Here is a 10,907-nt window from a genome sequence, read left to right on the forward strand (position 1 = left end):
AGGACGCATCCATGCCAAGGATGTTTTTGCAGCGGTCATTTTCAATGTTTACAGTACTGCAAATACATCGTATACAATTCGTATGCCTGATGGGGCTATTCCTGCATCCACAAGTTTAATCCTTCGAGACAACTACTTCAGTAAGATGAATCACTTGTACAGTTCAATTTTCACCTTGTTGATTGATTTGCATTGTCTTCCATCTTTCCATAATTTGTCAATGGTCAATCAATCGCATTCATCGTGATGCATTTCATCATCCAATATCAAAATTCAATGTTGAAATTTCCATTGCTCAATTACCTATCTACTCAGTTTAATCAATAATTTAGTCTTGAATGAATCGATAGAAAAAGTTCATTCAATAGTACGGTGATGCGACTGTAGTGAGCGACAAGCGTTTGGACTTGAGTAGACAAGTGCAATTCTTGTTCAAGCAACGATTTAATAAACTGTCAATTTTATTCAACTCAAGAACTGCATGATAAATTGTTAGCTATCCCAGTTTTTATCACCAAGTACTTGCTACCATGATCATACAAAAAGGTTTTCAATTTGAAAAGAATCAATCTAACGTTCAAATGGGCTAAACTTCAAATTTTTTTTGTACTTAGTTTCATTTTGCCGGCGCAACTTAACTGAGAAATATCCATCGATTGCCTGTCCAGTCAATGGTTATTTAAGTTCTGGATTTGCTTTGTTACAGAATGCTATCGACCGTGCTATTACACAAGTAAGTCAAGCATTACACAACATATTCGTACGATATTGTGCATGACTACATCGATTACACTTCACGGAAACAGCAGAAAAATTGGACTTGAGTTAGTTTAGCCATGCCCAATGGATCACTTGTACTATGCGCTGATAGACTCTTCAGATACGACATCGCATTTGAATTCATTTTGCTATCGTCACTCTAATAACTAAATGTATACCCATAGGAAGCCTTACGAATTAGGAACTTTCTGCTTAACTGCCTATGTTCCCATTTTTCTTTTTGCTACTATTTGATTTTGTCTTCATTTCACTTCCTTCGACAGTTTCCACCTTTATTTTCACGCTTAATCTAATTGATAAACAACATTGAAAGTGAACTGGTGTAATATAAATCATAGATAATGAGAGCATTGTTTATATAGCAAGTTCATGCTTGAGTTTTATGGTAGTCTGGTAGGTAAAACAAGGACTGTCAACGTTTTGTAGTGATGATGGCGTTACTTTTTACCTTGCAATGCAACAACAAGTGCAGTGGATGTAAAAAATGATTGCATTACTTAATTTCATAAAATGTTTGTTCTTTCATTCTATAGATAGCTGCTGGTATCCCAGATTCATTCCCAGAATCAAAATTTCAATTTCAGTTAATGCCAAAAGGCAGTTTTACGTCTGGAATTGGGTATCTACAAATTTTTATATCCATCTATTATGTTATGGCATATTCTCCATTTGTCAACTTTTTACTAGTTGGGCTAGTAACAGAGAAAGAGAAGAAGATTAAAGAGGGAATGAAAATGATGGGATTACGTACTACTGCCTTTTGGCTTTCCTGGTTTATAACTTATGCCTTAACTATATTGGTTACTACCATTGTTGTCACCATTATTTCTTCAGTTGCCAATCTTTATAAACTTGCCAATCCATTCATTATTTTTCTCCTCATATTCTTATATGGTTTATCAATTATCACTTTCTCCTTTATGCTTACACCATTATTCAACAAAGCTACAGTTGCAGGAGGTATTGGCTCTCTAGCAACTATAGCATTTACAGCCTTGTACTTTCCGATTACGTTATTGCCAACTACTCCAGTAGCAAAATGGCTTCTTTCATTGCTATCGCCTGTTGCTTTAGCATTAAGTCTAAGTCAGGTCAGTGATTTCTACTCAATCTCGCGTAGTATGATACGCATCAAAGAATAGAATAGCCCTGTATAGTATCTCGCTAAAGGTCAAGTATGCATAAACTAACAAAATTGTTTATCACCGACATGATTATTTGTTAGGCAATCGCATTAGAAACTACAGTGGGTGTCCAATTTAACAATTTATGGGTTGGAGAATTTCCTATCGGTGGTGGTCTTCTGATGCTGGGCATAGATATTTTTCTGTATTTACTCTTAGCAATTTACTTCGATATGATCGTGCCTAAAGAATATGGTCAAACGTATCATCCACTATTTTGCTTTTCTCCATCATTTTGGAGCGGAAACACAACTACTCCTGGAGTAGCTGTTACTGAGTCATCAAACATTAGTAAAAATGCTGATGTTGAAGATATATCTGCCGATTATCGTGGCAAAGAAGCAATAAGGTAGTTTCGTAAATTAGATTTTTTTCTACATGCTGATATAACAAATTATCGTTGTAACATGTAGACACAAATCTTTAACTTTATCAGGATTACTGGAATTACGAAAACATTCATCGATTCTTCCTCGAAAAATAAGAAAGCTTTTAATGCCGTTGATAGTATGTTAAACTTAGAATACTAATAGATCATGAAATCGATTATTGCAAAATTAGTATTTAGAATGGGGACGAATACTGTACAACTGAATGACTCAATGTTTGAAAATTATAGATTTCCATCTGGATGTTTATGAGGGACAAATAACAGCTTTACTAGGACATAATGGTGCTGGAAAAACTACCCTTATTGCTGCTTTAACTGGCTTACTGCCAACAACCAGTGGAACAGCGCATATATATGACTATGATATAAACAAGCCTGAAGAAATGATGAAAATAAGAGAGATTACTGGTAACTGATACATTGATTACGTCATAATTGAGTCGATATGAAGTTCTCATAAATGACATAATAACCTAATCATTATAACAATTATCTCTTATAAGTCTTACTAACCGCTATCAAAGAGCTAATCCATCAAAATAAATAAATACGTCTACTTTTATTCACGCCACTTATAAAGGTGTTTGCCCACAACAAGATATTCTATTCGATACCTTATCGGTTAGAGAGCATCTGGTTGTTTTTGCCACAATAAAAGGAATACCAAATGATCAAATTGATGAGGCTGTGAACAAAACGTTAGATGATATTTTGTTAACAGAAAAAGCATCTACTAGAGCTACTGATCTTAGTGGAGGTCAAAAACGAAAACTCTGCGTCGGTATAGCCTTAATTGGCGATCCAAAGGTAACACAGTGGCAACTTTATGCTGTCCCATTAATTACGTATATCTGCTAGCGAAGGGTTTACATACTGACTTCGATTACGAATGATTGATAAACTACTTTGTAACAGGTTGTATATCTAGACGAACCAACTAGTGGTATGGATCCATTGTCGCGTCGTCAGATTTGGGCACTTTTGCAAAGCCGCCGTGAAGGTAGAGTTACTTTGTTAACTACGCACTTCATGGATGAAGCTGATATCTTGGCTGGTACGTATTTCGTGTCTAATAACCTATGCATGTAATTATCTAAAATTTAGTTATCTAGCATTTGAAGCTATGCCGATAACTTTTGTAATTCTTAGTGTTGTTATGATTAAGGAATTTATTTTCATCTTCTTCACTAGATCGAAAAGCCGTAGTATCAAAGGGCAAATTGCGATGTGCTGGATCATCCCTATTTCTTAAAAATCGTTTCGGAATCGGTTATCATTTAGGAATGGTCGGTAATCAAGATAGTAATATTGATAAGATATCACGGGTAGTCCATGATCATATACCAAAGGCTACCTTACAAAGATCGCACGCCGGAGAAATATCATATCTACTGCCATTATCTGATGTTCGTAACTTCCCTGGTAAGGATTTCTAGAGTCATACATAAATTGGAAATGATGTAAATTAACATAAATGTTAAAGTTAATAGATATCAATATAAATCAATGTTATTCTTATAGATCTCTTTGCTCACTTGGAAAGTCCTGCTAATGAAGGCTCATCCGTTACATGCGCACAAGATTGCGGTGTGTCAAGTTATGGAATTTCAATGACTACGCTAGAAGAAGTCTTTTTAAAATTAAAGGATGATGCTACAGCTGATGACTTGACATCCGTAAATAAATCGCCAATGACTGGAGCTTCTAATGATGAAGAGGGCACCACACATGAGAGCACATTCGATTTCAGAAATATTAATCGCTTATCAGGCAGAGATCTCATTCGACAACAGTTCAAATCGTTGCTAAAGATTCGATTTTTAATTAACCGCCGAGATCCTTTAGCGGTGTTCTTCCGGCTAATGTTGCCTCCTGTGTTTATAATCCTTGGTCTAGTCTTTGCCAATAATATTACTAGCATCACTAATACTCAACGTGATCCTCCGACTATAAACTTAGCGCCGAATCTCTACGTAAATGGAACCCTTCCTCCTTCTCGACTTCTGAATTCTAAATTGTTGATAAGAAATTCCACATTTGGCCAAATCAATTTATTCTTAAGCAATATGCAAGCCTCTGGGCTTTACTATCAAATGAGTAATTTATCAGCTGATTACCTGTTGGATAATTACCCGCATACTTTAGGTTATGATGTACTAACATTACAAAACACTACTGCTGTAAGTTCTCTGTCCATTGCAGTACTTGCATATTGTTTATTACAGTTATGAAAGGGCTTTAAATGAATTTTAATTAATACTGTTTTAGCAGTGTGCTTTCACCGTACTTTTAGAGTCCGTTGATGGTATCCGATTTTTTTTTAAATTAGGGAATATCTTCTGATATTGGTGTAATGTATAACGATACAGCTTTACATAGCATACCTATTGCAATAAATATTATCAATCAGATGAGATACAATATTGAAATGATGAAAAGCAAAGGCACTGCTGCCGGAAGTGCAGCTATTCATGTTGCCAGCAAACCGTTCCCCAAGCTACAATCAAGCGGACAATATAATGCTGGGGCTTTTAGTGCTCCATTATTTATCGGTCTAGCATTGAATATCATTCCAGCAGGATTTGCAATCGAAATTGTTCGAGATAGAAAGGTAAAATTTAAGATATTAGATACCAAAGCTATCGAATGGCATAGGTAGCTGCGCGATTCTCTTAAAACTTCTTGATTTTATAGGTGGATTTATAATCTTATTATCATCGTAGCTGAAATAATTTCTTTTTTCCTCTATTATAGAATAATGTACGCCAATTACTTAGAGCATCTGGTGTGACAAGCGGAATGTACTGGTTCTCTACTCTAGCATGTGATTTTCTCTCGTATTGTGTACCTGTTATTCTTATGCTGATTATGATACCGATCTTAAGAGTTGCCTCATTTACCGTTCCGGCCGCTATGGGAGCCTTATTTTTAACTACTATATCCTACATGTCGTCGAATATCTTGTTTTCGTACGCATCGTCATTCCTATTTTCTTCAGTTGATACTTGCCAATCGGTGCTACCGCCACTCTTTAACCTTGTAAGTTTAACTGTTATCTCACTGTTGGGTATTGAATATAGGTACTGTATCAGTTACATTTTTTATATTAAGCTTATTAACCTACTTTACTAGGCCCTTTTATTGCCAACTATTGGCGTTTCTATGCTAGACATGTTCGGACAAACCCAAATTGCGTTAATAATTCATTTTGTTATGGTTGTGATAAATCCTGTTTATCCAATTGGTGGAGCGGTATATTACATTGGTCAGGTATACATGCTTCAATTTATCACCTTTTTCCATAATGTTTTAATAATCTTCAAGTTGGTTTCTGTCTTAGTAATGATAAACGAATATTGTAAACAATAGGTATAGCCGCCATTTTTTTGAACAGTACCTTAAAATGATATTCTTGAAACGTTGCAGGTTTATGCTAGACAAATTTTCATATCTGATGGAAAACCGATCTCGGCTAATGCGTACTTCAGTCCCTCAAGTCCTATTCCTTATTGCATCCTCTTGGTAAGTAAATTTTATAAATATTCAACGTTGTAAGCTAAAGATTGCTAATGCTTTAATTGAAGTGGTGTATCTCTCGTCTTCAAAAAATTCTCGCCAAATTCTAACGTTAAAGTTACGAAAATTTTTGATAGATCTAGATTTTATACTTAAAATCGGTTGTAGAGATTATGTATTACTAATGTCCGTGGTAATTTCATGAGAAAAAACATCACTGTATTGAACTTAGTATACTATTAAAGAATAACTGTTGCATAAGCACATAGACACTTTCGATTTGCATAACAAGTGCAGCATATTTTAAGTCGGTTGGTCGTAGCTGTACAAATTTTATCACCTGTTTACTTAGTAAATCGCTATCATTACACATTATCCAACTTTAACCGTGTTGTGCAAGGCAATCAAATGTAAGAGCCTAAGTGTTCATTGTAGAATATAACCTTAGAGCTTATTACGTACTATGATTTCTGAAATATATCATGTCATTGTTATCGATATATTATATGGTTTGGCCTATGGTTTTGATCGATTTTAGTTTTTGTTCATGTTTTTAATCCTAAGCGTAGATCCGTGTTGTATTCTGTTTTATGACTTAATCACTCTTTAAATGATTAAAACCATATCCTCGTAATTAAGGAACGGCCAAGCGTAACTAACTTTAAATGCCGATTATTGCTATTTTCAGCCAATTATACATACGATGTTGCTAGCGTATCTATTACGCTATCTAGACTACAAGAACACCGGATCCACTGATTCTCCAGGATTCTGCTAGTAATATTTACTATTATTTGTAAATAGAATTAATCTACAATAAATCATACTAATATCAATCATGTTGTATTTAATTCTCTAAAGCTCAAAAAATACGACCCAACCAAGTTCTGAAGTAACAGATGCCACAGAATTGATTAGTAATGCAGCGTCGATGTCAGCTGATGATGATGTTCGAGATGAATATCAACGATTGAAATCCTCATCGAGTGGCAACGATGTGCTATCGGTACGGCATCTACGCAAAGAATTTATTAAGCGCCCTGATGTTAATGACAAGCGAACGGGATGCTGTAATGTAGAAAAAAAGAAAATGGTACGGAATAGCAACATTTAAAGAGCTAGTTTATGATCTGAAACCATTATTACGCTACGTAGAGATATATTTTTTAATAGCAAAAGCGTAAAACTAGTTTATACGTAAGTTAAAAATTTTTTGATTTAATGTAAGGCTATATCTAATTTTATTTTGCGAAGCAGATTAGAATTTCGACGGTAGCTTATTTTAGGTAGCACCGTTATATAGTTAGAGTAGCTGACGCTTTACATCTGTGTGCGTGTGTATTTCATTAGCTAACTCATTTTGTAGTAAAATGCTAAAAGCCTTTAATGTTCTTGGTCGTGGATAGGCTGCCGTGGAAGATTTGTACTTTGGTGTAGCCCCTGGTGAAGTTTTTGGGCTTCTTGGGCCTAATGGTGCAGGGAAAACGACTACACTGAATATTATCACTGGCGACATGTCAGCCACTAGAGGCGAGGTAAAATACAGAGCAGTTTATTTTTCATAGTTTGAGTTTTTACCATGTGTCGTTCTATTGAAGCTTAGACGTTAAATTTCAAATTATCTAGGTTTGCATTGCTGGGCAGGAGTTAGCTTCAAATATTACACATGCTCTAAGAAGTCTAGGTTTTTGTCCACAACATGATGCTTTATGGGAACGCGTAACCCTCCATGAACATTTAACTACATATGCAGCCATTAAAGGAATTCCACTAGATCAAATCGAAGGTGCTGTCAGCAGGTTACTATGCCGGACTTGTAATAATCGCATTACAATGAAGTTTACTGGCGACCAATATTAATTTGAAATTCTAATAGATTTATTTCAGGAATGGACCTTCAGGATCATAGAGATAAATTTTCCAAGAATCTTTCCGGCGGAACTAAAAGAAAGGTAAAATTGCTTGCTGTACAGAATCCGAATACTAATATATGTGTTATTTTGTAAATGATTAAATTTAAAGTTTTTATTATACCCGGGTACAATGTATTTTAGTTAAGTTTTGGAATGAGCATTATCGGTTGTCCGAAATTGTTATTAATGGATGAGCCATCGACTGGCTTGGATCCTGGTGCCAAAAGATTTTTATGGTTAGTTTCACACTTGTTTGTACGTACATATGATTGTCCAAGTTATGCCCACCACATATGCAAAATTGGTTTTGTATTGTCAGGAATGCTATCAGTGCCAGTATTACAGGAGAGACTGGAGCCGTGATCACTACACATTCAATGGAAGAAGCGGACGCTTTATGTTCGAGAGTTGGTATCATGGTTGGTGGACAATTACGGTGAGATCTTACTTCTTGATGGGTTGAAACTATTTAATCTTACAGACGGATTAGCTAGTGTAATGAAATCGTTACACATTTTTCGACTTTTAATCGTTTTTAGTTGTCTGGGATCAACACAGCATCTGAAGAATAAATACGGTGGAGGATATCATTTGGATGTGAAATTTTCATTAGATGTAGTAGGAAGCAACGGTATAAATCAATTGAACAATATCACTGACTTTGTGAAGAGGGCATTTCCCACTTCAGTACTTGGAGAGCATTTCGGCCATCGTGCTACATACAAGATACCGTCGGATGATATAAAATCATTAGCGAAATCATTCGCTTCTCTTGAACAAGGTATAATAGTTCAGGATATTGAAAGCACTTGTGTTGCAAAGCGGTAAATTAATATTGCAGTTGTGATGTAAATCGAATGATCATATGCTGAATTTACTTTTAGGCAAGTCGAAAGTTGGAATTGTAGAGTACAGTTTTAGTCAGTCAACACTGGAGCAGGTAAGTTTATCTGATGGTGTAACAATTGAAATTATGATGGTTATAATGCAATATTTTATATTCGTACATTTTATTAGGTATTTTTGGAATTTGCAAAATTGCAAGAAGATCATCATGACAAAGATGAATCGGAAGAGAGTGCTACTAGAGGAGATATGCTTGTGTAGCCGTCATATTTCATTGGAATGTTTTGCTACCAAATTTAGCAAAAAATTAATTATTTGTAAAGATACTATGGCTTTTTACCCTTGGAAAAATATGAAATATATTAAGCAATGTTGTTCTCAATACATAACTTGGTGTACTATCGGTGTTACATATGTTCGCATCCAAGTTTTCATTTTTTACGTTATGTGCTCATTTTTAAGTTGCACAATTCTACCCTTATTAATCTTTTAATTACTTTTTGCTTGCGCTAGTATACTTATAGTTTTTTGTTTTCGAAAAATCGTTATTTAGTCAAAATTCAACGTTTTACCATTTGGACCACGCGAGTCCAACTTCAACAAAATAATATTTGGGTTCATCGTTTTTGTTAAAATTTTCAGCTGAATTAAGAGCTCTTGAAATTAAGAGTAGATTTCCTTAAGTTAAGCAGCGTTTAAGTTAATGAAAACTTATCAATTTACGTTCGATTATAGTAAATTAGCTAGTGTGGATTATGCTCTAGATTCAAGTATAAAATTATGATATTTTAGGTTAAATATTTTTAGTAAATTAAGCAGTGATTAACAAATAGTTAATGAACGGAAATAAAGTAGTTATACTTGGCCGAATTGATTAAAATTCAACTCATTGTCGTTTATTGCAACAGCCAGTGTATACCCGCTTTGCATATCTTAATCAAATTGTAACATGGTAGGGTAGAGATGAAAAAATTCTATTCATGTAAATGATATCTCTTCTGTAAGTTCTTATAAGCCTACTGTGGAACGTAAGCGTTAATTTAATCTATGCTTGAAAGATTATTATCACAATATAATTCCCGTTCTGGCACTTTGTCTGGTAGGCATACTCTTAAAGTTCGGTCAATTTTTTAACACCTTAACTTTGCAACCGGCTACATACAAGTGCGTTAATGTAAAATTTTCCTGGTATTAAGAATTTTTTGGGAGTCGGGGTAATATAATATGCGTAGTAGATCTCCTAAGTTGGCAAATATCGAATTTATGTTTTCCGGTATAATATAGGAAAGATAGCTGTTGTATATCAAACAGTTTCACTGCGATCGAAAAAGAAATTATGAAAGAATACTAATTTAGATTATAAAGAAGCCCTTTAGGAGGATACCCTATTTTGTCACTATTTATCGATGTAATGAGCAGCAATTGTATTACTTGGCGATCATCGAACCGTTACTATGGACGTAACTTTACCGTGGGTTTTACATGTATTTAGCTAAATGCAATACAATAGATTTGTTTAATACTTGTGATCGTCCATGAAAATAATGGTCGCTATATTAAAAGTTCTAACGTTTGATCACAACCAGTACAAAATGATATGATCAACCGAAAAATCGATATCATTATAATAAATATCAAATCGGGATCATGTCTGCCATTCAGTGATTGATAGTACAACAGATAGAAACAGATCCTTAATTTAAAAGTGAAAATTAATAGTCTATCTCCATATATAGATCGCTTAATAGATTAATCAAGTAAACTAGAGTATAGAAATAACGAGGATTTCTTGCATTACGTCATGATTAAATTATAATATTAACAAAATTCCTGGAGCATATGGTCTAATCTCTGACGTAATAATAATAACCTCACCCATTCTGCTAGTAATAATACTTATATTAATCACGTACCGTCACTTAATTTATGCTTAGCCAAGATTGTTATTAATATTAGCACTGCCTACCGTGATCGTATGATTTACTCATTTACTGGTCTATAAGAGATGATTTTATTCTATTTTAATTTATGAAGGGTGTTAGCTACGAATTACCAATAGTGAGTCACAACATTTAACGGATTTTTTTACGACTATAGCTGATAAGTAAATGGATGGATGGATCTCGTTAACTTAAACTAGATTGGAAATTACATCTTCGTTGGATAACCCATTTCTGCGCTTAACTCTTATATTATATCGGTACATCGTAAGTGGTAATCAATCATTGAGTTTGAATATCATTTGACCTTAAGATCATAATTTGAAAAGAAGCCAAG

General features: G+C 34.5%; 1 protein-coding gene across 1 annotated transcript in view; it reads left to right on the forward strand.

Moving 5' to 3' along the window:
* TRIADDRAFT_60879 (uncharacterized protein) overlaps positions 1-8,891 on the forward strand; it is a gene marked incomplete at both ends in the record, with an annotated part of 10,558 nt that extends 1,667 nt beyond the window's left edge. Inside the window, 23 exons of the mRNA XM_002116801.1 lie at positions 615-733; positions 1,314-1,871; positions 2,006-2,313; positions 2,401-2,471; positions 2,584-2,763; positions 2,936-3,162; positions 3,271-3,409; positions 3,547-3,777; positions 3,877-4,535; positions 4,685-4,966; positions 5,110-5,394; positions 5,488-5,625; positions 5,782-5,877; positions 6,169-6,281; positions 6,733-6,964; positions 7,278-7,406; positions 7,498-7,670; positions 7,748-7,823; positions 7,926-8,020; positions 8,104-8,220; positions 8,324-8,565; positions 8,669-8,724; positions 8,802-8,891. Coding sequence (XP_002116837.1) covers positions 615-733; positions 1,314-1,871; positions 2,006-2,313; positions 2,401-2,471; positions 2,584-2,763; positions 2,936-3,162; positions 3,271-3,409; positions 3,547-3,777; positions 3,877-4,535; positions 4,685-4,966; positions 5,110-5,394; positions 5,488-5,625; positions 5,782-5,877; positions 6,169-6,281; positions 6,733-6,964; positions 7,278-7,406; positions 7,498-7,670; positions 7,748-7,823; positions 7,926-8,020; positions 8,104-8,220; positions 8,324-8,565; positions 8,669-8,724; positions 8,802-8,891 — 4,616 coding nt within the window. The remainder of the gene's footprint in view (positions 1-614; positions 734-1,313; positions 1,872-2,005; positions 2,314-2,400; positions 2,472-2,583; positions 2,764-2,935; positions 3,163-3,270; positions 3,410-3,546; positions 3,778-3,876; positions 4,536-4,684; positions 4,967-5,109; positions 5,395-5,487; positions 5,626-5,781; positions 5,878-6,168; positions 6,282-6,732; positions 6,965-7,277; positions 7,407-7,497; positions 7,671-7,747; positions 7,824-7,925; positions 8,021-8,103; positions 8,221-8,323; positions 8,566-8,668; positions 8,725-8,801) is intronic.
* Positions 8,892-10,907: the final 2,016 nt, after the last annotated feature.

This window comes from Trichoplax adhaerens, genomic scaffold, assembly GCF_000150275.1.
Source record: "Trichoplax adhaerens TRIADscaffold_18 genomic scaffold, whole genome shotgun sequence".
Taxonomy (NCBI): domain Eukaryota; kingdom Metazoa; phylum Placozoa; class Uniplacotomia; order Trichoplacea; family Trichoplacidae; genus Trichoplax; species Trichoplax adhaerens.